This window comes from Scyliorhinus torazame, chromosome 2 (genome assembly GCF_047496885.1).
Source record: "Scyliorhinus torazame isolate Kashiwa2021f chromosome 2, sScyTor2.1, whole genome shotgun sequence".
NCBI classification, from domain to species: Eukaryota; Metazoa; Chordata; class Chondrichthyes; order Carcharhiniformes; family Scyliorhinidae; genus Scyliorhinus; species Scyliorhinus torazame.
In genome coordinates, this window is record NC_092708.1 from 198,665,347 (window position 1) to 198,692,481 (window position 27,135).

General features: G+C 46.3%; 1 protein-coding gene across 1 annotated transcript in view; it reads right to left on the reverse strand.

The window, feature by feature from the left end:
• Positions 1 to 27,135, reverse strand: part of LOC140395008 (flagellum-associated coiled-coil domain-containing protein 1-like) — a 98,441-nt gene that overhangs the window by 50,835 nt on the left and 20,471 nt on the right. Inside the window, 6 exon segments of the mRNA XM_072482321.1 lie at positions 5,580 to 5,632; positions 6,799 to 6,896; positions 7,554 to 7,615; positions 15,394 to 15,487; positions 20,641 to 20,661; positions 23,974 to 24,095. Coding sequence (XP_072338422.1) covers positions 5,580 to 5,632; positions 6,799 to 6,896; positions 7,554 to 7,615; positions 15,394 to 15,487; positions 20,641 to 20,661; positions 23,974 to 24,095 — 450 coding nt within the window.

A 27,135-nucleotide genomic window follows, 5' to 3' on the forward strand; every position in this document is an offset into this window, starting at 1 on the left:
TCCTGTCATATTTTGTTAAGATCTACTTCCCTTATCCTATGTTGCACCTCAAATAAACTTTAGCTCAAGCTGCTGCCTCTTACTTGTTACACCCCTCGTCTGGTAAGCCATAAACCATCCCACCGATGGAGTACACTACAGTGCTCATGCACCTCAACAGCAAAACTCCACCTCGAGGGGGAGCCACGAAGACTGCGATCACTCACTCCACGGCTGCCACCGCAAGTACACCACCTTTTCCTTCCCCAATTGTCCTTCCAAAAGGTCAAATATCCCTGAGTATTAAGTTCCCAGCTTTGTCCTCCTTGTAACCAGGTTCCCATAATGGCTATGAGATTATATCCATTTACCTCGATTTGCGGCATCAGTTTGTTGACTGATTCCAAATGCTTCATGCATTCCATTTTTAATCATTCTAAGTTTTCCTTACACTGAAACCCTCCCCTTTATACCATCGTTCCAGCCACCTGTTCATCCAATATATCCTGCTGTTTCTGCTCTGACTAGCAGATTGCACTGGTAATAATCTTGCAATCATTACCTTTGAGATCCTACTTTTCAATTTACTTCCTATGTTCTTATATCCCATATACCTGGGAACACTGCCACCTGGAGGTTCCCCTCCAAGTCACTCGTCATCCTTACTTGGAAATATATTGTCGTTCCTTCAATGTTGCTGGGTCAAAGTCCTAGAACACCCTCCATAACAGCACTGTGGGTGTGCCCACGCCTCAGGGAGTGCAGCGGTTCGAGGATACAACTCATCACCACCTTCTGAAGGGCAACTAGGGATGGGCAATAAATGCTGACCTAACCAGCGACGCCCACATCCTGCAAGTGGGAAAAAAAAGTAAAGAGCCTCTGATCCATACAGCCTATACCAGACAATTGTGGTACTTGTGTCTCACAATATATATACTCCCTACCCATAAAATGTAAAGATCTCAAACATCAATGTCAATCATTACTTTCATTTGCAATATCATGAAATAATTGAAGATAACAAATGGTCATGCAGAATAACAGATACATAGCGAACAGTACAATTTGCAATTCTATCTCACTCCTAATGCAGTGTCTCATCGCTAAGTGCTTTACATTGAAGTGTGCAAAAGAGTGGGGGCCAAGTAAAAGGGAACATTTAAAGATAAAGAGCTAGTTGAGAAATTAAAGGCACATTAAAGGAAAGGTATTTAAAAGCAGAGGGGTTGCAGAGAACTGAATGCAGAGGGCAGGACCTGAGGGACCATCAAGGTGGTGTTATGGGCCAGGGTTTAGAGAACCCCAAAGTGTATCATGGACTTCACCTGACCCACAACTTTTAATAGATTGTGGTATGGGGAGCACACGGCCCACTCGACAGGTGTGGTAGAGCAGAAATGGAAAACGTATTTTTCAAAGCAAAACAATGTTTATTCTATGAACTCAAGTTAACCTTTTTAAAACATACAGTGAACATCTTAGCAACCATTAATTCAAATACAACCCTCAAAGAATACAACATGAAGTAATCCGTAAGCTGTCCTTTTAACACCCAGATCACTTAAAAAAAACACCTTTTAACAGAAGCACATTAGGTTTACATTCACTACTGAGAACATTTATAATTCTGAATTCACCAAATGATTAAGAGATAGTCTTTTGATGGCAGAGAGAACAGCCAGAGAGAAGCCAGATCTGCTTGGTCTGGTATATTCCTCTTCCGTATATGCTTTCTGATACATTAGTTTTATTTCTAGGTCTTTCTGTTGTACCTCCGCCAATTTTCCTGAACTAAAAATATCCGCCTCATCCTCCACCTGTTCTTGCTCATTTTCAACCATCTGATCAAAAATCATTTCTGATAATTGTACTTCAACGTTATCTTCACTCTTTGATTTCTCCTCTTGGCTTAACCTGTGACTTCACAACTTTGTTACTGCACAATCTGGAAAAATCCCAGGATATTCGTCGTTCAACACTTCAGTTGTCTGATTATCCACTGGCTTATCAACCACAGTAGGCATCACTCCCACCTGCGATCTAGCCATATCATTACCCAAGGTAAACTGTATTCCTGGACAAGGTAGTTTCTCTATTACTCCTACTACCACTTCACCACTCTTCACTGGACTTTCCAACCTTACATTATATAATTGAACACTACTCCTCTCACCCTGAATTCCACATATTACCACCTTTTCTGGCAATATTCTTCCCAGAATACATAACTCCTCATCTCTTACCATTAAAGATTGACTAACTCCCGTATCACCTAAAATTGTGACTTCTTTACCTGTTCCTCCTGATACACATGAGTAAACTTTACCCACACATGTAAATTCTTTAAAGAGATCTGGCACCTTCTTCTCAATCACCTCTTGATCAGGCTGTACAATCTTTTGCACCTCCTTCGCTTCACTTGGGCTTTCCTTTAGCACTTTAACAAACCCCACTGTCTTATCCTGTTTTGCCACATCAGACTTCCCAGTGCTTTTCTTCAACCACCAACCCTGTGACTTTACATGGCCTAGTTTATTACAGTGAAAACATTTGAAACTTTTCATTTCTTTTCCACCCTCCTAGATTTCTTTTTCAATCTGAGGTACACTCTCCTTATTATCTCCCATCAGATCACCTTTACCTTTACCACTTGAGTATTTCTCATGTCCCCAGTTTCCATCCCTCACAGGCTGAAACTGATGTCGAAAACCAAGCTTTGATTTATAAACTACTTCATAATCATCTGCCATTTCTGCTGCTAATCTCGCAGTTTTAACCTTCTGCTCTTCCACATGAGTTCTCACTACATCAGGAATTGAATTTTTAAACTCCTCCAAAAGTATAATTTCTCTGAGAGCTTCATATGTTTGCTCCATTTTCAAAGCCCTTATCCACCTATCAAAATTACTCTGTTTGATCCTTTCAAACTCCATGTATGTTTGACCAAATTCTTTCCTTAACTTTTTAAACCTTTGTATGTAGGCTTCAGGCACTAGGTCATATGCACCTAAGATGGATTTTTTCACCTCCTCATACGTCCCAGATACCTCCTCCGGTAGTGATGCAAACACTTCACTAGCCGTACCTACCAGCTTTGTTTGAATCAGTAATACCCACATGTCCTGTGGCCATTTCATTTGTTTAGCCACCTTCTCAAATGAATTGAAAAATGCTTCTACCTCCTTCTCGTCAAACCTTGGTAATGTTTGGACATATTTAAATAGATTCCCACCAAGCCTTCGACTTTGACGCTCTTTCTCACTATCCTCTTCACTATCATCCAACTGTACGTTTCCCTTTACATCTGCCAATTTTAACTGTCATGTTTCATGGCCATTTTCTGAAGTTCAAACTCTCTCTCTTTATCTTTTTCCCTGATCTGTATCTCCCTTTCTCTTTCTTTTTGTTCTGCTAGGGCTATTCTTTCTTTTCTCCTTTCTTCGCTCTCCTTTTCTTTTTCCTCTCTCTCTTTCTCTTTCCGCTCTATCTCTTTCTCTTTCTTTTTCCCCTCTCTCTCTTTTCTTTTTCCGCTCTCTCTCTTTTCTTTTTCCTCTCTTTGATATTCAAGCTGCTTTAATTCTTTCTCATGTTCCATTCGTTTAAGTTGTAATTGAATTTTTGCCATTTCCAATGAGTCAAACTGTATCTCAGGCAACTTTAAATGCTTTGCCACCGCCAAAATTACCTTATCTTTTCGCATTTTGTCAGGCAATGTTAATTGCACTGTTTTTGCCAAATCTAACAGCCTGCTTTTAGTCTCTGTCCGTAATGTACTGTGTGTGACCGTCTCCACCCCCAAAAGCTTCAGAGCCTCTGAAAGAGCCATTGTCCACAATACACTCCCCACTTAAACTAGAATACCACACCTGAAAAGCAACCACAATATGTTCACCCCTCACTGTCTTTAAGTTCACTAAGCCAATCCAATAGATAGACTTTTCTCCCCCTCGAGCCCCCAATTTGTTATGGGCCAGGGTTTCGAGAACCCCAAAGTATAATGGAGTTCACCTGACCCACAACTTTTAATAGATTGTGGTATGGGGAACATATGGCCCACTCTACAGGTGTGGTAGAGCAGAAATGGAAAAGTATTTTTTAAAACAAAACAATGTTTATTCTATGAACTCAAGTTAACCTTTTTAAAAAATACAGTGAACATCTTAGCAACCATTAATTCAAATACAACCCCCAAAGAATGCAATACTAAGTAATCTGTAAGCTGTCCTTTTAACATCCACAAGACTTTTTTTTTAAAAAGCACCTTTTAATGGAAGCACATTAGGTTTACATTCACTACTGAGAATATTTATAATTCTGAATTCACCAAATGATCAGGAGATAGTCTTTTGATGGCAGAGAGAACAGCAATACACCTGCTTGGTCTGGCTTCAGCTCCAACACTGAAAACAAAACTAAAACACACCCTGCAGCCTGCTCAAAAATGAAAGTAAAAAGCTGACTGACAGCCCAGCTCCGCCCACTCTCTGACATCATTGCAGTAGTAAACACCCATTTCTTAAAGGTACTCTTACTACAGATATTTATATACACACCCATTTATAAACACCCATTTCTTAAAGGTACTCTCACATGACAGTGGAATGAAGTGATGAAGCTTGGTGGAGTGTCAGGGAGCATGAAGGAGTTTAAAAATGAAGCCAAGATTTAAGACAAATCCCTGGGGCTTATGTAATAATTTAGCTAAGGGAGAGAGAGAGAGAGAGTCTGCACTAGAAATCCAGCCTGTAACCTATCTCCAGCCTTTCCCTTCTTAAAAGGTGACGGGCACTGTTTTTTAGGAAGCTGTTGGGGGGACTGAAGGCCCGATCAAAAACACACAGCTCAGGGCCTTGCCTCTGTAACTAGGTAACCAATCAGTAGAGTCAGCGTCCCCACCGTACACGACTCCTGCCTGCCCACTGCCAAGTAGCAACAGGAGAAAAATTCCGAGATTTAAGAGCCCTCTTGTGAGGTCGCAAGTGAGACTGAATTTGGCTGAGAAATGACGCGTTGGCAGATATACTGTGTTTACGGACAGACCCAATGGTCTACTCCTGCTTTGAGTTCTTCTCCTGTACCTCAAAAGTAATATGTTGCCTTCAGCCGAGACACTTCAATATGGCAAGGTGCTACACAAGTTCAAATGTTGCTCGTTATTGTTATAATCTGTTGATGCACGATCAATGACCACTAAAGCGAGGTTGTAGTCCAACTGAAGGTTTTAATAAGCTAGATGTTTCCCCCAGCAGCTCAGGTACAGAATGAAGGCTGCTGGGGCGGCACGGGTTCTTATACCCCGCCTTGCAGGGCTGAGCTATCATACACTCTAGCCAATAGAAAGCATACAGTTTCCACCAATGGTGTTTTAGCCTATCAGGTACCGTAATACCTATAATACCATATCTGTTAACCTGTTTTCTCTCCCCAACAGCACAGTGGGTGTACCTACTCCTCAGGGACTGCAGTGGTTCGAGCAGGCAGCTCACCACCATCTTTTGAGGGGCAGCTAGAGGGTGGGCAATAAATGCTGGCCTAACCAGCGACGCCCACATCCCGGAAATGAATTTTCAAAAACACCAAGTTAACGATTGCCTTACCTTAAAAGATATAAACGACGCCTGTAAAGTACGATACTGAATCTTCAATTCAGCTAAGGTGTAAAAGGAGAAAGGACTTATTTTCACTCAGGGTCGCAGAGTTAAATAAATCCAGGTGCCAAATGAAGCATATATAAGACATTAAACAGGCTGGTCCGGGTACAGAAAGCACAAGTATGAGGCAGCGAGTTACTGACTCAATTCATTAGTTCCACTGCAAATATTAATTATTTTAACATCATGACCTTATCCGTGGAAACATCCCACAGCATTGTGAATGATAATCAATGCATGAGGGCTGTTATGTACAGACCCTTCCTGGCGTCAACATATACTGGAACCCCAGAAGTACCCATGCCAGCTGGCAGTGCCACCTGGGCATCTTGACAGTGCCATGCTGGCACCCAGAGGGCACTGCCAGGGTGCCAGATGGCACCAGCTGTGCCAGGGTACCACCCTGCCCAAAAGCCATGGACCTGTGGGGCCTCCGATCCCCAGTTTGTGGGGACCAGTGTTGAACGGCGCTCGCCTGAGATTTCCAAGGCTAAGGGGATGAATCCCAAAGACTCAAGTACCTCAGGAATCTGCACATTTGATAGAATGAGATGAGCTGTCTCGCTCTGATATACAGATTTGCCAAAAAGTGATCCTGCCCTTTGCATTGCAACATCTCGAGGCTTTTATTTTCAGGTGCAGCGTGGCCATAGGATTGTGCCCATTAAATCCTGACATGGCTGGACAGACTGGATGCAGAGATGCTGTTTCCTGTGGCTGGGGGGGGCGGGGGGCGTCTAGAACAAGGGGGTCACAGTCTCAGGATACTGGGTAGGCCATTTGGTACTGAGATGAGGAGAAACCTCTTCACTCAGAGGGTGGTGAACCTGTGGCATTCTCTACCACAGAAGGCTGTGGAGGGCAAATCACTGAATATATTTAAGAAGGAAATCGCTAGATTCCTAGACTCTAAGGCATTGAGGGATATGCGGAGAGCACAGGAGTATGGTGTTGAGAAAGAAGATCAGCCATGGTCACGTTGACTGGCAGAGCAGGATTAAAGGGCCAAATGGTCTACTCCTGTTCCTATTTTATATGTTTTAAGATACAAAGTTAATTGGTCAGTATGTCTTTTGTTAACTTTTAAAGAGATTGAAAGACCAGAAATGAAACAATGCTGAATGACCCCACTTCGACTTTGTTGAGCAGCATGAAGTGGACCTACAGTATCTATTTTCTGCTTTCAGCCTCTCTTCCTCCAGTAACTCTGCAAAGGTGTTCTGTAGTTCCCCGATTTCAGTTGAATGCATCTCCGCAATTTTTCTGAAATAAAGTAAATCCATGTGAGAAAGAACTGACCCCCTTAGCCCTTTTCACCCTTCCTCCATCACAGCGATCAGCAACATTGACATGTTTCCCTTGGCAGGATGGCTAACTCACCAAGGCAAGTCACCCTCCAGCTCTGAAAGGCAATTGCAGCTGCTGTGAGAATCAGTCCGAGTCCTCAAGAAAGAAAGCATTGGAGTTGACTTGCTAGCATATTGCCATGGTAGATATGATACAGGTCAGATTGAAGACTGGACAAGGCAAGACACCTTCCTATTCCAGTTGCCAGTCACCACTTCCAGGTTAGGCATAGCAAATAACATCCCACATACCCTCCACACACCCAACAATAGATTATTATTGTATTGTTTGAAATTAGAATAACTAGGTAAAGGTAAAGTCGCCATAGTCCCAGATGACCAGTGGCTGCTTTCCCCTTTGAGGGGGAGAGCTGACTGGTGGTAATTTAACCTGAGGATCATCACACCTCAGGCGAGAGGCAAGGTTGAGAAGGCAGGGCCTTCACGAAAAACCTCAGCCAGGACAAGAATTGAACCCGTGTGCAGGCTTCACACTGCATCACAAACCAGCTGCATAGCCAACTGAGCTAAAGAAACCTTCGCTCTAACCACACACAGTTATTTACTGTCCTACCTCAGTTCCTCCTCGTGTAGTCTCTGCAACTTCAGGCTCGCCTCCCTGCCTTCATTCTGAAACTGGAACCAATAACATTCAGGGTGAGATGCTATTCACTGAATCCGCAGTTCATTTCCAAGTATTTTATGTTCCAGCAGGGTTGGCAGCACAATTTCAACAAAGTAGGACATATTCTCTGTTGGCCGACGCTGAAATCGGGAAAGATTGAGTGGAGAATTGGTCATGAAGCCAAAATCGTGGCCAGCGCTGGGTGCCCACCAGAATGCCATGCTCGGAGAGCCTCGACAGCGGCGTCAATGCATTCTCCTCCGCACATACAGTAAACGCCGTTCGCATATCATTAACGGGCCTGGTATTCTCCGCGGCCTCAGCAATGCTCCGCCTCCACCAGGAGGAATTCCCGATGGCATGGTTCACTGCGATTTTAAAAATTGGGAAACAGGTGCTTTCGTCAATAAGGGAGAGAGGACATGCAGAGGCGCGACCGTGAGCTACCGGTCCTACTATAGTAATCATAATCTTTATTGTCACAAGTTGGCTTACATTAACACTGCAATGAAGTTACTGTCAAAAGCCCCTAGTCGCCACATTCCTGCAACTGTTCGGATACACAGAGGGAGAATTCAGAATGTCCAAATTGCCTAACAGCATGTCTTTCGGGACTTGTGGGTGGAAACCGGAGCACCCGGAGGAAACCCACACAGACACAGGGAGAACGTGCAGACTGCACACAGACAGACAGTGACCCAAGCCGGGAATCGAACCTGGGACCCTGGCGCTGTGAAGCAACAGTGCTACCCACTGTGCTACCGTGCTGCCCCTGGAATGGATAGCGGAAGTCACCTGGGGGAGAGCTAACTGGTATTCCTGGCAGCAGGGATGGGCACCAGAGCAAGAGGCCCCCACGGGGCTAGGGGTGTGGAAGGCATAGTGCCAGGGGGAATGGCCAGGTGTCGGTGTGGGGGTGGGGGAGGGAGGGGGAGATGCGGGGGCAGGGTCTGCAGTGCAGACCAAGGCCACCATGTGGCCTGTTGGACCTGGTTGGGCACGGGTGTATGCACCATGCTAACATGTCCGACTTTCACCCCCTACAGACAATGGACTTTGGAATCCAACCAGGAATGGTACCTTCATCCTAGTCGCCGCAGCCCTTGGGGATGCACTTAGGTTGTATGAGCTGGAGCTGTTCGAGGAGGACCCTGCAGCAGCAGAGCCTGTCCCAAAGAAATAGGAGGCAGCCGGTGAGGATGGAGAGCCGGCCGCCAAACTGACCGAGGAGGATGTGGGAAGGAGACACCGCATCAGGCCTTGTATATACCGGCAGTGCCTATCGTTCGTGGACCTGCCGGCTGAGCATGCCCCGGAAGACTCCGGCTGAGCAAGGGGACACTGTGGCATATTTGCGGAAGACTGGGGGAAGACATTCACTCCCAGTGGCTGTCAAGGTGACAGTCACCCTGAACCTTTATGCCAAGAGGTCTTTCCAGGTGCCAAGTGGGGATCTGTCTGGGATCTCACAGAGCTTGGTGCACAGGTGCATCTGTGCCCTCACGGTGGCCGTATATGGCCGGTCGGCACAATACATCCACTTCAATGTAGACCAAGCCCACCAGGATACCTGGTGATATACCTTCAATTCACCGAGAGGCAGAGAGAGCGAGTGAACATTAGGCTTTATTAATCGTGAACTTGCCAACCAGAGTCGGTTGTGCAGATAAGTGCCACCCACAGGTGGCTGATCTATATATAGCCCCAGTGAGGGCGGAGCCAGAGGCGGAGCCCACCGGGGTTACAGTACAATACCTGAAAGCAGCTCGCATCACCACTTCCAGGTCATAGGTTACAGTATCATGCATTAGGTGAATACATTCACCACACCTGGGCAGTGGGATATGCCATAATCTCAGAGATGCCCCCAGTCCAGGGGAGATTGACGGTATGTATGTCCCTCTATGAGCACTCGCCCAGGACAGGCCACTCTTCAGAAACCAATCGGATGAATGTGCAGCTGATGTGTGACCATGAGATGCACGTCTGCGACCAATACCCGGGCAGTGTGCATGACGCCTTCATACTGGCATATTTGACAGTTCCTGACCCCTTCAAAGCTGAGGGTCTGGCTCCTGGGTGACAGGGGTAATCCACTGCAGCTGTAGCCGGTGATGCCAATTCAGAGGCCACGTGTGCACCTGGGCCGACGTGCACAGGGTACTCTAACCGCTTCCAGGTTTACCGAATAGAGGGTTGGCCTTTGACACAGACAACCCATCCCACCCACCCCCGCCCTCCACTGCCCCAACCCCCACCCAGCCGTACACCCCTTCCCATGAACACCACCCACCACCCCTGTGCCACCCCCCCCCCCCCCCCCCCCCCCCCGCTTTGAAACTCCCTCTGTGATTCCTTCCTGCCTCACTGCAGGATGCAGGCTCTAGGTTGGAAGTAATAGCGGGTCTGGTCCATGACGACCCACTCTGGATGAGCTCTGGTGCTTCGCTCCATTTGGCATCATCTGTCTCCTGCCCACGGTAGCCCTTTCCACCATCAAACTGCGTGGTCCCTGCATGTGAGCTGGCCATTCCATCACAGAGTCCCACCGAGCCCTTGGGGTGGCGGAGGTGGGGATGATGGAGCTGGGGGGGGGGGGGGGGGGGGGGGGGGGGGAGTCAGGGGGCTGGGGCACCAAAGCGGTGAGTGCTGGCTGAACTGGAGTCCATGGCCTATGTCTACCCAAAAGCCTGCCCATACCTCACGACCTTCTGACAGAGCACCGAGGCAGGTGTTTATTGTACACCAGTGAACATTTATATACAGATTTGTGTCCCTGGTGTCTACCTTTCTGGCCTCATGGGCCCTAACGCTATGCCTAGGTGGATCCCCAGACGGTACAGCAGGAGTGGAGGCCTGCTGTGATTCCCGCCTTGTGAACTGGGTCCCCATTGGCAGCCGACCTCTGGGGCGACCGGGCCTGGATGGGCCCAGCTGCTGCTCAGGCATCCCAGGTGGCATGCAGTCACCCAGTTCTGCCCACTGCCCATCAGATGCACCAGGGACAAGAGGGGGGAGTCCAAGGTGCTGCAGTGTTCTGGCACCTCCCTTGCGGGAGTCATCGGTAGGGGCCCCATCACCTCTTTTTCCCTTGGGATGCCCGAAAGCCCCAGGGCTACTCCTCAGGGCCGGGGGGTGCGAGTGGAGCTAACCCCTGAGGCTCCACCACAACCTGGCACTGCCAGTCCTAGAGGCCCACATCCACCCTGATCAGGTTCTCAATATTCGTGGCCATAAAGCACAAGGAGTGGACCACCTCCCTCTGGGTCTGTGCCACGTCACCCAGCGCCTGGGCAATACCGGCGACTCCCTCAGCCATGATCTGCTGTGACTGGGCCATGCTCTGGAGCACTACTGCAATGTCCAGATGGCCCTGGTACATGGCTGCTGTGACAGGGCAGACCTGGCCTGGGCCTCGGCCACCGCCCACACTGAATGCCCCAGGTCTTGGATATCTTGACCCATGGCCGATACCTTCGCCACCGTGACTACCACCGTGGATGCCACCCATGCGGTGTTGGTCTGGGTGGCATACATGGTTGGCACCATTTCATGCTGCTGCAGGCAGTTGCACTCCTCCAACTGCATCTGCAGGTGCTGGATCAGGATGGTTGCTGACACCCGCTCATGCAGTCCCTGCTCTGTGCCTACATCTCCACCATTCTTGGGACCGCCCTTTCCAGAAGGCCGAAGCCTGTCTGGATGGCAGCTATTCCCTGGGGTCGGTTCACCCTCTGGCCAATTTCCCCCTTGGGGGGTTCCTGCTGCCACCTGCTGTACCAGAGCACATGTGTGGTGCACCAAATAGTTCCCAGGAGCCTCTTCACTATAATGTCTAACCGAGGTGAGTGTCTCTGGGATGGTGGACGGTGTTGGAGACAGTTGTGTCGGGACGTCAGTGTCCTCCCCGGACTGGTGCTGTGGGGTGTCTCGGGCTGCGGATCTCAGCTCCCATTGCTGTCTGTGTCCACGTCCTGGCTGCTATCCACTTGGGGTTGGGGTCGGGCTGGGGGACAGCAGAAAGGGCCTTCCTCATCACGAGGAGATCTTGCAAGATACAAGATACGACGCATGATTGGATCGCAGATTGGGGTGCGTTGATGGTGGTGGTAATGGAGGGATGATGTGAGGGTGGTGGTGGGGTGGTGGTGGAGTGCGGTTGTGGAGGTGGTAGTATTGGAGGGGGGCTGGGTGGTGGTGGAGGGGCTGTGGGGAGGGGGTGTGGTGTGGGGGCTGCTGGGGGTGGTGACACACGTGCCATGGGGAATCGCAACTCAGTGGGGTCTCACTTGCTCGTCCAATGCTGACCTCTGCCCAGGCGACTGCCCTCTCCCCAGACCCACCAACCAGGTTCAGGGCCCTCTGCTCTGCTGCGGTGAGAGGCCGCAGGTCCGGCAGTGCTCCACCAGTCTTTTCCCTTTCCTGGCGCATGTGGGTCACCTGCTCCTGGGTGGGGAGGAGACAGAAACGCATTTTCCGATTCTGGCATTAGCTGACTAAGAAACCCGCCTTTTGTCTCGAAAATGGAGAATCTCACCTGTAGTTTCTATTGCCGCAAAGTTTAGTCGTGCTGTTAACTCTCAGAATGAATTAACATCAGCTTTTCATTGATGCCTTTTAAAATAAATCTGATTATCTGCTTCGGGACAAGTTGAGTTTCTGGGCGACTACAGATTGAGGTTCATGTAGAATTTAAAGCACAGAAGCAAGTCCTTCAGCCCAGATGTTCATGCTCCTCATAAGCTTCAACTTATACTTACTTCATCCCACCCTTTTAGTATTTTCTTCATTTGCATCGCCTATATGGGTTTTCCCTTAAAGAGATCTTTGCGATTCATGTCAACTACTCCTTGTGGGTTCCACATTCCAACCACCCTCTGGGTAGAGAAATTCCTTCCTTTGAAATTCTTTATTGCATCTCCCGCTCTACCCTGATCCTGAAGACCTCTATTCAGTTAACCTTCGATAGTAAAGTCAAGGCTGTTTTCCTTTCTTGACAGTTAAAACTCATCAATTGTGACACAGTTCCTGGTTACTCTTCCTTAACTTTCTCAAATGGCTGTGCTTTTGAGAGGGGAGGGGGTGTGGTGTGGGGGCTGCTGGGGGTGGTGACACACGTGCCATGGGGAATCGCAACTCAGTGGGGTCTCACTTGCTCGTCCAATGCTGACCTCTGCCCAGGCGACTGCCCTCTCCCCAGACCCACCAACCAGGTGTTCAGTCTTGTCCTTACTAAGAATCCGCACACACTCACTTCCAGTAAATAAGGGTCAGATATAAGACACGAGTTTGACATCAGCTGAAATATTGTGTCCAGTTTTGGGTGCCCCACTTTAGCAAGAATGTGAATGCATTGAAGGGAGTGCAGAGGAGGTTTATAAGAATGGTCCCAGAGATGAGAAACCTCAGTTCTGAGGATAGATTGGAGAGATTGGGGCTGTTATCTTTGGAGAGAAGAAGGCTAAGGGGAGGTATGATAGAGACGTTCAAAATCAGGTGGGAGAAACTGTTCCCGCTCGTGAAATGATTGAGAACGAGAGGACACAGATTTCTAGTGATTGGCAAAAGAAGCAATTGCAAAATGAGAATAAATTCCTTCGCACAGCGAGTGGTTGGAGTCTGGAATGCATTGCCTGGAAGTGTGGTGGAGGCAGGTTTAATCGAGGCATTCAGGAAGACATTAGATAATTGGTTGCCAAGAAACAATGTGCAGGGTTACAGGGGAAAGGCAGGAGAATGATAATCTCTCACTTTATAGAATCCCTACACTGCAGAAAGAGACCATTCGGCCCATTGAGTCTGCACCCACCCATCGAAAGAGCACCCCGCCTGTGCCCAATCCCCTGCCCTATCCACATAACCCCATCCAACCTGCACATCTTTTGGACATTAAGGGGCAATTTACCACGGCCAATTCACCTAACCTGCATATCTTTGGACTGTGGGAGGAAACCCGAGCACCCGGAGGAAACCCACACAGACAGGGGGAGAAAGTACAAACTCCACACAGACAGTTACCCAAGGGTGGTCCCTGGTGCAGTGAGGCAACAGTGCTAACCACTGTGCCACCATGCCGCCCTAAGTGGTATCACTCAGTGATAATGCTCATTTGGAGAGCTGGTGCAGACATAATGGGCCAAATGGCCTCGTTCTGCACCATAACAATTCTATGATCCACTGCCCCCTAAGTCTGGAGAATGAAAGCCAATTGAATCACCCAGTTGAAGTCACCTAATCCTACAGATGGGTTTTGATATACATTGTGCTGTAAATGATGATATGGCTCTCTGTATTGTGATGAGCTAGAAACTTGTGTGGCTCAATACCAACCCAACATAACATCTTTGTTGTCTTTCATTATCTTTAACTTCCAGACAGAAACAGACCATTCAGCCCAACTGATCGATGCCAATATTTAGAATCCAGGTATGTCCCTCGCACCCAACTTCATCTCACACCACCAGAATATCCTGATCCATTGTAACCTCTCCAGTTCGGGATGCTTAACCACAAACGTGAGAACGAGAAAACACTGTAGATATAAATGTTTACCAGAAATGTAAAACAGTGATAAAACTTTATAAAACAGGAGTATAAATTGTTACAGTTATCCATGTTTATACTCCAAATGTACAGGACTAAAATGATGCCGGTGACGTTGAGGAAACAGATGATTGCATACACTAGGTGACGTCACCAGTAGTTGGAAAGGGAGTGGAACAAAATGTCCGCTCAGGAAATGTCCATGCGACTGGTGCTTCTGAGCAATAGATTTCCAGACTGAAGAGGTTACAGTGTCTTCCTTTCTCCCTTGTGTGTATATCCAGCTTCCCCTTAAAGGTACAGATGCTACTTATCTCAAGATTCCACATTCAAACCACCACATTTCTCCACAGATTTTTATGCCAATTTATTCAGGGTGCCAAATAGCAACTGGGTACCAGATAATACTTTGTATTCTCATTCAGTGTGTTCTCCCATCGGCTTTGGGATAGAGGGAATGCCGTTTTAATTCTCTGTTTACACATTGTCACAATCTTGGAGAACACAATGAAGCAATGGAAGAATTCTCGGGTTGATTAACAGTCTGACAGGCTAATTAAGTGAATGCCCCATCCATGGGTCAGTTAACTCAGTTGGCTAGATGGTGAAAATATAGTGCCGAATGATGCCAATCCCTGTACCAGCTGTGGTTTTTCATGGAAACCTGCCTCCTCACTTGGCCCCATGCTGTCCCTCAAACAACATAACTAATTGCCTCTCTCTCTTTCTAATGGAGAGAAGTATTTATGATCCTTTGTGCAGTGAGGCTAACATTACCAAGCAGACAGAAAGAGTAATTTGTCCTACATCGACTGAGGGTCCATAACCCATATAAGGGATGGGTCACCTCCAACCATCAGACGCGAGTAGCTCACTGCATGTCAACCAAGCATTCAAAAGTGGAGGTCCACTCTCTACTTGCCAGGACTGCCTGGAATTCAGAGTTTGAACGCTGCACTTTTTGACTCGGAGGTGGCTCAATTCACCAAACATTCATTACCTGTTCTTATATGGGCCTGGTTGATATCCCTTCCTGTGGATAATGCACAGTGACTGTTACTTTTACCAACAGATGGGAAACTTTGAAACGATTAAATGAGTCATTCCAACCCCCATATGGGACTGGAAGTCAGGTACAACATATAGAATATTCCACTCTCCAGCACCAACTCTGAAGTGCAAAATCTGGGACACATAGGAGTGTTGTCCGGGTGTTCACCTACAGGCAGATGACTCCTTGACTCACCCTATTTTCAATGCTCATTTGCTTGAGGCTCTCATGCTCCAGTAACTGCACCAGCTGAGTGATCTGCGTTTGTAGGTCTGTGACCAGCTGCTCTCTGAAAAGCACAAGTTTCAAACATTTACTGAGAATGTTTCAACCAGGGCTGTGCACAGTTTGGATCAGAAATTGTATTCCCAAAAGACAATGGAGCAGATGCCAATCAGCGCCTCGATCTGTCCCAGCAGGCTGCACCACCATTCAGATGGATTTCACCTTGACCACACCAAGGAAATATGGGGGTGTTCCAACCTTACCTTATATAATGGAACACTACTCCTCTCACCCTGAATTCCATATATTATCCCGTACCAGCCTCCCCGAACAGGCAGCGGAATGTGGCGACTAGGGGCTTTTCACAGTAACTTCATTTGAAGCCTACTTGTGACACTAAGTGATTTTCATTTCATTTTCATTTCATTATTACCACCTTTTCTGGCAACATTCTTCCCAAACTACATAACTCCTCATCTCTTACCATTAAAGATTGACTAGCTCCCGTATCTCTTAAAATTGTGACTTCTTTACCTGCTCCTCCTGATACACATGAGTAAACTTTACCCACACAGGTAAATTCTTTAAAGAGATCTGACACCTTTTCCACCCTCCTGGATTTCTTTTTTAATCTGAGGTACACTCTCCTTATTATCTCCCATCAGATCACCTTTACCTTTACCGCTTGAGTATTTCTCATGTCCCCAGTTTCTATCCCTCACAGGCTGAAATTGATGTCGGAAACCAAGCTTTGATTTATGAACTAATTCATAATCATCTGCCATGTCTGCTGCTAGTCTCGCAGTTTTAACCCTCTGCTCTTCCACATGAGTTCTCACTACATCAGAAATAGAATTTTTAAACTCCTCCAAAAGCATAATTTCTCTGAGAGCTTCATACGTTTGGACTATTTTCAAAGCCCTTATCCACCTATCAAAATTACTCTGTTTGAGCCTTTCAAACTCCATGTATGTTTGACCAAATTCTTTCCTTAAATTTCTAAACCTTTGTCTGTAGGCTTCAGGCACAGGATCTACTCCCATTTGGAAGCAAATGAACGTATTAGTGAGAGGCAGCATGGTTTTGTGAAGGGGAGGTCGTGCCTCACTAACTTGATAGAGTTTTTCGAAGAGGTCACAAAGATGATTGATGCAGGTAGGGCAGTGGATGTTGTCTACATGGACTTCAGTAAGGCCTTTGACAAGGTCCCTCATGGTAGACTGGTACAAAAGGTGAAGTCACACGGGATCAGGGGTGAGCTGGCAAGGTGGATACAGAACTGGCGAGGTCATAGAAGGCAGAGAGTAGCAATGGAAGGGTGCTTTTCTAATTGGAGGGCTGTGACTAGTGGTGTTCTGCAGGGATCAGTGCTGGGACCTTTGCTGTTCGTAGTATATATAAATGATTTGGTGGAAAATGTAACTGGTCTGATTAGTAAGTTTCCAGACGACACAAAGGTTGGCAGAATTGCGGATAGCGATGAGGACTGTCAGAGGATACAGCAGGATTTAGATTGTTTGGAGACTTGGGCGGAGAAATGGCAGATGGAGTTTAATCCGGACAAATGTGAGGTAATACATTTTGGAAGGTCTAATGCAGGTAGGGAATATACAGTCAATGGTAGAACCCTCAAGAGTATTGAAAGTCAGAGAGATCTAGGTGTACAGGTCCACAGGTCACTGAAAGGGGCAACACTGGGGAAGAAGGTAGTCAAGAAGGCATACAGCATGCTTGCCTTCATTGGCCGGGGCATTGAGTATAAGAATTGGCAAGTCATGTTGCAGCTGTATAGAACCTTAGTTAGGCCACACATGGAGTATAGTGTTCAATTCTGGTCGCCACACTACCAGAAGGATATGGAGGCTTTAGAGAGGGTGCAGAAGAGATTTACCAGAATGTTGCCTGGTATGGAGGGCATTAGCTATGAGGAGCAGTTGAATAAACTCGGTTTGTTCTCACTGGAACGACGGAGGTTGAGGGGCGACCTGATAGAGGTCTACAAAATTATGAGGGGCATAGACAGAGTGGATAGTCGGAGACTTTACCCCAGGGTAGAGGGGTCAATTACTAGGGGGCATAGGTTTCAGGTGCGAGGGGCAAGGTTTAGAGGAGATGTACGAGGCAAGTATTTTACACAGAGGGTAGTGGGTGCCTGGAACTCGCTACCGGAGGAAGTGCTGGAAGCAGGGACGATAGTGACATTTAAGGGGTACCTTGACAAACACATGACTAGGATGGGAATAGAGGGATACGGACCTAGGAAATGTAGAAGATTTTAGTTTAGCCGGGCAGCATGGTCGACACGGGCTTGGAGGGCCGTAGGGCCTGTTCCTGTGCTGTACTTTTCTTTGTTCACTAGTTCATATGCACCTAGGCCTCTACCTCCTTCTCGTGAAACCTTGGCAATGCTTGCACATGTTTAAATAGATCCCCACCAAGCCTTCGACTTTGACGCTCTTTCTCACTATCCTCATTACTATCCGCCAACTGTACGTTTCCCTTTACGTCTGCCAATTTTAACTGACTGTCATGTTTCATGGCCATTTTCTGAAGTTCAAACTCTCTCTCTTTATCTTTTTCCCTGATCTGTATCTCCCTTTCTCTTTCTTTTTGTTCTGTTAGGGCTATTCTTTCTGTTTTCCTTTCTACTCTCTGTTTTTCCTCTCTCTCTGTTTCTCTTTCTTTTTCCTCCCTCTCTTTCTCTCTCTCTTTTTATTTCCTCTCTCTCTCTTTCGTATTCAAGCTGCTTTAATTCTTTCTCACGTTCCATTTGTTTAATTTGCAACTGATTTTTGCTATTTCCAATGAGTCAAACTGTATATCTCAGGTAACTTTAAATGCTTAGCCACTGCCATAATTACCTCAGCTTTTCGCATTTTGTCAGGTAATGTTAACTGCAATTTTTTAAAGCAGAACAATGTTTATTCTATGAACTCAAGTTAACCTTTTTAAAACATACAGTGAACATCTTAGCAACCATTAAATCAAATACAACCCCCAAAGAATACAACACTAAGTAATCCTTTAAGCTTTCCTTTTAACATCCATAAAACTTAAAACACCTTTTACCAGAAGCACATCAGGTTAAAATCACTACTGTTATTAGTTTTAAATCACCAGGATCGATTTACAGTCGTTAGATTACAGAGCGAGATTCATACACCTTCTGGCTGTGACTGCAGCTATCCAGCTCTGAAAACGAAACTAAAACACACCCTGCAGTAAACAGCCTAAAGCAAAAGTAAAAAGCTGACAGACAGCCCAGCTCCACCCACTCTCTGACATCACTGCAGTAATAAACACCCATTTCTCAAAGGTACTCTCACATGACAGGGATAATTAAAGAGTAGAAGCCAGAGGCTCAGAGTATTAAATGAATGGGAAGTTGAGTCACACAATCCAAAAAGGAGACCGGCTCAATCCCTCATCGATGCTGAGGAAGCTGATTCCAGTCAAAAGCCAAAATGGGCCTCAAGTTGTTGCATTGGAGGGAGCCTGGGCCAGAATTCCCATTCTTTTTTTTTTTAAATTTAGAGTAACCAATTCATTTTTTCCAATTAAGGGGCAATTTAGCGTGTTCAATCCACTTACCTTGCACATCTTTGGGTTGTGGGGGCGAAACCCACGCAGACACGGGGGCAATGTGCAAACTCCACACGGACAGTGACCCAGAGCCGGATTCAAACCTGGGACCTCAGCGCCGTGAGACTGCAGTGCTACCACTGCGCCACCATGCTGCCCCAGAATTCCCATTCTTAATCTATTGGGAACAACAACTTGCATTTATATAACATATTTTGATTTCATAAAACTATCCCAATGATGTGCTTCACATATGCACATTTGGACAAAAAATTGACACCAAGCAATTAAAGGAGATATTTGGACAGTTAGGTCAAATGGGTCGGATTTAAAGAGTGTCTTAAAGAAGGAGACACAGAGCTGCACAGGGGCAGTCAGCTGTATGGACAGCCAGGACTGGACTTCAGACCAGGAGTCTGACAACACAGAGGCAGGGCAGAGGCCAACAGAGGTATAGCTAGCTGTCGTCAGTTGAGGAAATAGTTAATCCCTTTTGGAAAGAGAAAGAATTATTAAATCTGACAGCTCACAGGAAGGTCTTGACTCATCACAGGCTGAGCTTTGAAAGTGCTGTCCAATTAAGTCCCACACTCCAGCTTCCCCCTGGTAACCTACAGGACAAAATTAGTCCTCTTCAGGTTTATATCCAATTGGCTTTTAAAAGTTCTTCTACCACCCTTTCAGGTACATCTTAATAATGTTCTACAGAATTTCTCCTCGTTTCCCTGCCGTTTATGGTGCAAGTATTTTAAATCTGAACACTCTGATCCACTTGTCAAAGAAAATAATTTTCCCTATCGTTGTTCCATCGAAACCTCTCATCATTTTGAATAGCCAGACTAGATCTCCTCACCTACTTCTTCAGAATAATGGCGACTTCTCCAGTCATCTTCATAACTGAACTTCTTCATCCGTGTTGTCATCCTGTTAAATTCCAAAGAGCTGGGACCAGAAACTGGACGGAGCTGAGCTTTAACCCGGTACCTAGGCAGCTTTAGCATGAGTTGCTTGTTCTTATATTTGTTGACCCTATTTAAAACTCGCTTGCTTTATCAACTTGCCTTTCCACCTTCAAGGATTTTGTGAACACTCAGCCCCGGGGGTCCCTCTATCTTACACTTCCCTAAAAAGAGGAAGAGTTCCATTATACCGTCCCTCCATGTTGCTGCTCCTGTTACATTACACTTTTCTACATAGGATTACACCTGTCATTTGGCTGTCCACTTTATTAGTCTGTCAGTATCCTCCTGAACTCTGCTACTGTCACATTCACTATTTGCTATGTTGTCAACTTTTGTATAGAAACAGTCTTTGAATATTACTCCCTATACTCAAGTCCAGGTCATTTATATATTTAAAAGAAGGAAAGCAATGATCTTAATACCCAGTCCCGGGGATAGCCCACAGTATGCTGCTCACCAGAGAAATAACTATTCGCCGCTATTCTCAGTCCTCTGCCCCGTGTTCAATTTTATAGTCAAACTGCTAAAGTCCTTTTAAACTATTTTCCAAATCAAGTATTAAGAGAGATTAAAGAAAGGAGTTAATTGAACTTGTACCAATAGTTAGTTCAGAGTTTAAATTGGCATTCTGTCGCCTCATGAATTAGGACTTGTTTTACATACAAGAACTCACGTTTGATTCTCTGAAGTTGGTCTGAAAAAATAGATAAAATCTGAATTAAGTAGAGAAGGTAAATCTAGATGATCATGAATTGCAACAAGCTGCACACAAACGCATATGCAGTAAAATCTAATTCCTCAGATTACCCAACATTCAGTTCTCTTAATTAAAATTATTTTTCCCCAAATGGTACCATTTCTAAATGGAGCTCAGTACAGAGAGACTGGGAAAGATATAAAAATTGTCTAGTAAAGAGAGATTGGGGTAGATATAAAAATTGTCCAGTACATAGAGACAGGGAAACATATAAAAACTCCACTGTACCAGGAGACAGGGGAAGATGTAACAAACTGTACAGTACAGGGAGACAGGGGAAGATCTAGCAAACTGTACAGTACAGGGAGATAGGGGAAGATAAAGCAACCCTTACAATACAGGGAGACAGGGGAAGAAAAAGAAAATTGTACAGTACAGAGAGACTGGGAAATATGTAGCAAACTGTGCAATACAGGGAGACAGGGGAAGATACAGCAAACTGTACAGCACAGGGATACAGTGGTAGAATAGCAACTGTACTGTACAGTGAGACAGAGGAAGATACAGCAAACTGTACAGTACAGGGATACAGTGGAAGAATAGCAACTGTACTGTACAGCGAGAGAGAGGAAGATACAGCAAACTGTACAGTACAGGGATACAGTGGAAGAATAGCAACTGTACATACAGCGAGACAGAGGAAGATATGGCAAACTGTACAGTACAGGGATACAGTGGAAGAATAGCAACTGTACTGTACAGCGAGACAGAGGAAGATGCAGCAAATTGTACAGTACAGGGAGACAGGGGAAGATATCGCAACCTGTACAGTACAGGGAAATAGTAGAAGATATTGCAACCTGTACAGTACAGGGAGATAGTAGAAGATATTGCAAACTGTACAGTACAGGAAGACAGTGGAAGATATAGCAAACTGTACCATACAGGGAAACAGGGAAAGATATCACAACCTGTACAGTACAGGGAGACAGTGGAAGATGTAACAAACTGTACTGTACCGGGAGACAGGGGAAGATGTAACATACTGTACCGTACAGGGAGACAGGGGAAAGTAGAACACTGTACAGTACAGGGAGACAGAAGAAGATGTAACAAACAGTACTGTACCGGGTGACAGGGGAAGATGTAACAAACTGTACAGTACAGGGAGACAGGGGAAGGTATAACAACCTGTACAGTACAGGGAGACAGGAGAAGATGTAACAAACTGTACTGTACAACACTACCAGAAGGATGTGGAGGCTTTAGAGAGGGTGCAGAAGAGATTTTCCAGGAGGTTGCCTGGTATGGAAGGCATTAGCTATGAGAAGCGGTTGAATAAACTCGATTTGGTCTCATTGGAACGACGGAAGTTGAGGGGTGACCTGATAGAGGTCTACAAAATTATGAGGGGCATGGACAGAGTGGATAGTCAGAGGCTTTTCCCCAGGGTAGAGGGGTCAATTACTAGGGGGCACAGGTTTAAGGTGCGAGGGGCAATGTTTAGAGGAGATGTACGAGGCAAGTTTTTTACACAGAGGGTGGTGGGTGCCTGGAACTCGCTGCCGGGGGAGGTGGTGGAAGCAGGGACGATAGTGACATTTAAGGGGCATCTTGACAAATACATGAATAGGATGGGAATAGAGGGATACAGACCCAGGAAGTGTAGAAGATTGTAGTTTAGTCAGGCAGCAATCTTCGGCGCAGGCTTGGAGGGCCGAAGGACCTGTTCCTGTGCTGTACTTTTCTTTGTTCTTTGTACCGGGAGACAGGGGAAGGTATAACAACCTGTACAGTACAGGGACACAGGGGAAGTTGTAGCAGACTGTACTCTACTGGGGGACAGGGGAAGATGTCACAAACTGTACTGTACCGGGAGACAGGGGAAGATGTAACAAACTGTACAGTACAGAGAGACAGGGGAAGATATAATAAACTGTACAGTACAGGGAGACAGGGGAAGATATAATAAACTGTACCGTACCGGGAGACAGGGGAAGGTATAGCAAACTGTACAGTACAGGGAGACAGGGGAAGGTATAGCAAACTGTACTGTACAGGGAGACAGGGGAAGGTATAACAAACTGTACAGTACAGGGAGACAGGGGAAGGTATAGCAAACTGCACAGTACAGGGAGACAGGGGAAGGTATAGCAAACTGTACAGTACAGGGAGACAGGGGAAGGTATAGCAAACTGTACAGTACAGGGAGACAGGGGAAGGTATAACAAACTGTACAATACAGGGCGACAGGGGATGGTATAACAAACTGTACAGTACAGGGAGACAGGGGAAGTTGTAGCAGACTGTACTCTACTGGGGGACAGGGGAAGATGTCACAAACTGTACTGTACCGGGAGACAGGGGAAGATGTAACAAACTGTACAGTACAGAGAGACAGGGGAAGATATAATAAACTGTACAGTACAGGGAGACAGGGGAAGATATAATAAACTGTACCGTACCGGGAGACAGGGGAAGGTATAGCAAACTGTACAGTACAGGGAGACAGGGGAAGGTATAGCAAACTGTACTGTACAGGGAGACAGGGGAAGGTATAACAAACTGTACAGTACAGGGAGACAGGGGAAGGTATAGCAAACTGCACAGTACAGGGAGACAGGGGAAGGTATAGCAAACTGTACAGTACAGGGAGACAGGGGAAGGTATAGCAAACTGTCCAGTACAGGGAGACAGGGGAAGGTATAACAAACTGTACAATACAGGGAGACAGGGGAAGGTATAACAAACTGTACAGTACAGGGAGACTGGGGAAGGTATAGCAAACTGTACAGTACCGGGAGGCAGGGGAAGGTACAGCAAACTGTACAGTACAGGGAGACAGGGGAAGGTATAGCAAACTGTACAGTACAGGGAGACAGGGGAAGGTATAACAAACTGTACAATACAGGGAGACAGGAGAAGATGTAACAAACTGTACAGTACAGGGAGACAGGGGAAGGTATAACAAATTGTATAATACAGGGAGACAGCGGAAGATGTAACAAACTGTACAGTACAGTAAGTCAGAATATATAGCAAACTGTACCGTACAGGGAGACAGGGAGAGATATAACAAAATATACTGTACAAAAGCTGTGACAGTTATACACAAGCTACACAAATTGAACTTTAGGTAGTTTAGGTAGAGATGCAGCATCGAGGTGAATGGTTAGGTTGCGCCAATCACAATCACATTAGTTCATATACTTTCTCAGTGCAAATTACAGATCAAAATCCAGTAGCTCACCAAGTCACTTTTACCCTTTTCCCAATACCTAATACTAATGTTTATAAGATTAAAGTTACCTGGAAACAAATGGTTTGGGAGGTGGAATTCGATTGAAAAACTCATCACATAAGGAGACTGCAATATTACTTTTGGTCCTTGATAACTCATACCCTGGTGCGATGACGACTGATTCCCCTTTCTGTTCAAAACAAACATCATTATTTATCTGCCTTCTTAAAGCAGCAGCTCAAACTGCTCCACCATCCTGAGATGGTGGTGTGGTGGTAATGTCACTTGGCATAGTAATTCATAGGCACAGGTTTATGCTCCTGGGACATGGGTTCACCATTTTGCATTCAATTAACCATGACAGTCACCAGTGGCTGTGCTAAAAACCTGTCCGTACCTGGTCTGGCCGACATGTGACTCCTAGCTTACAGCAATGTAGCCGACTCTTAACTGCCCTCTGAAATAGCCAAGCAAACCCTTCAATTTGCTAGTCAAAGACCCGCTTGCTAGCCCTGCCCCACTTCTGTGGACGTGAAAGAGACTCCAGGATGGTATGTTGCCTCCCTGGTGCCAGATTCCAGGATGTCTCCGAACGGGTAGAGGGCATCCTGAAGGGGGAGGGCAATCAGGCAGAGGTCGTTGTACATATTGGTATTAACGACATGGGCAGGAAGGGGCATGAGGTCCTGCAGCAGGAGTTCAGGGAGCTAGGCAGAAAGTTAAAAGACAGGACCTCTAGGGTTGTAATCTCGGGATTACTCCCTGTGCCACGTGCCAGTGAGGCTAGAAATAGGAAGGTAGAGCAGCTCAACACGTGGCTAAACAGCTGGTGTAGGAGGGAGGGTTTCCATTATCTGGACCACTGGGAGCTCTTCTGGGGCAGGTATGGCCTATATAAGAAGGACGGGTTGCATCTAAACCGGAGAGGCATAAATATCCTGGCCGCGAGGTTTGCTAGTGTCACACGGGAGGGTTTAAACTAGTATGGCAGGGGGGTGGGCACGGGAGCAATTGGTCAGAAGGTGAGAGCATTGAGGGAGAACTAGGGAATAGGGACAGTGTGGCTCTGAGGCAGAGCAGACAGGGAGAAGTTGCTGAACACAGTGGGTCTGGTGGCCTGAAGTGCATATGTTTTAATGCAAGAAGTATTACGGGTAAGGCAGATGAACTTAGAGCTTGGATTAGTACTTGGAACTATGATGTTGTTGCCATTGCAGAGACCTGGTTGAGGGAAGGGCAGGATTGGCACCTAAACGTTCCAGGATTTAGATGTTTCAGGCGGGGTAGAGGGGGATGTAAAAGGGGAGGCGGAGTTGCGCTACTGGTTAGGGAGAATATCACAGCTGTACTGCGGGAGGACACTTCAGAGGGCAGTGAGGCTATATGGGTAGAGATCAGGAATAAGAAGGGTGCAGTCACAATGTTGGGGGTTTACTACAGGCCTTCCAACAGCCAGCGGGAGATAGAGGAGCAGATAGGTAGACAGATTTTGGAAAAGAGTAAAAACAACAGGGTTGTGGTGATGGGAGACTTCAACTTCCCCAATATTGACTGGGACTCACTTAGTGCCAGGGGCTTAGACGGGGCGGAGTTTGTAAGGAGCATCCAGGAGGGCTTCTTAAAACAATATGTAGACAGTCCAACTAGGGAAGGGGCGGTACTGGACCTGGTATTGGGGAATGAGCCCAGCCAGGTGGTAGATGTTTCAGTAGGGGAGCATTTCGGTAACAGTGACCACAATTCAGTAAGTTTTAAAGTACTGGTGGACAAGGATAAGAGTAGTCCTAGGATGAATGTGCTAAATTGGGGGAAGGCTAATTATAACAATATTAGGTGGGAACTGAAGAACCTAGATTGGGGGCTGATGTTTGAGGGCAAATCAACATCTGACATGTGGGACGCTTTCAAGTGTCAGTTGAAAGGAATTCAGGACCGGCATGTTCCTGTGAGGAAGAAGGATAAATACGGCAATTTTCGGGAACCTTGGATAACGAGAGATATTGTAGGCTTCGTCAAAAAGAAAAAGGAGGCATTTGTCAGGGCTAAAAGGCTGGGAACAGACGAAGCCTGCGTGGAATATAAGGAAAGTAGGAAGGAACTTAAGCAAGGAGTCAGGAGGGCTAGAAGGGGTCACGAAAAGTCATTGGCAAATAGGGTTAAGGAAAATCCCAAGGCTTTTTACACGTACATAAAAAGCAAGAGGGTAGCCAGGGAAAGGGTTGGCCCACTGAAGGATGGGCAAGGGAATCTATGTGTGGAGCCAGAGGAAATGGGCGAGGTACTAAATGAATACTTTGCATCAGTATTCACCAAAGAGAAGAAATTGGTAGATGTTGAGTCTGGAGAAGGGTGTGTAGATAGCCTGGGTCACATTGAGATCCAAAAAGACGAGGTGTTGGGTGTCTCAAAAAATATTAAGGTAGATAAGTCCCCAGGGCCTGATGGGATCTACCCTAGAATACTGAAGGAGGCTGGGGAGGAAATTGCTGAGGCCTTGACAGAAATCTTTGGATCCTCACTGTCTTCAGGGGATGACCCGGAGGACTGGAGAATAGCCAATGTTGTTCCTCTGTTTAAGAAGGGTAGCAAAGATAATCCAGGGAACTACAGGCCGGTGAGCCTTACTTCAGTGGTAGGGAAATTACTGGAGAGAATTCTTCGAGACAGGATCTACTCCCATTTGGAAGTAAATGGACTTTTAGTGAGAGGCAGCATGGTTTTGTGAAGGGGAGGTTGTGTCTCACTAACTTGATAGAGCTTTTCGAGGAAGTCACTAAGATGATTGATGCAGGTAGGGCAGTGGATGTTGTGTATATGGACTTCAGTAAGGCCTTTGACGAGGTCCCTCATGGTAGACTAGTACAAAAGGTGAACACGGGATCAGGGGTGAGCTGGCAAGGTGGAATTGCGGATAGAAATGAGGACTGTCAGAGGATACAGCAGGATTTAGATTGTTTGGAGACTTGGGCGGAGAGATGGCAGATGGAGTTTAATCCGGACAAATGTGAGGTAATGCATTTTGGAAGGTCTAATGCAGGTAGGGAATATACAGTGAATGGTAGAACCCTCAAGATATTGAAAGTCAAAGAGATCTAGGAGTACAGGTCCACAGGTCACTGAAAGGGGCAACACTGGGGAAGAAGGTAGTCAAGAAGGCATACAGCATGCTTGCCTTCATTGGCCGGGGCATTGAGTATAAGAATTGGCAAGTCATGTTGCAGCTGCATAGA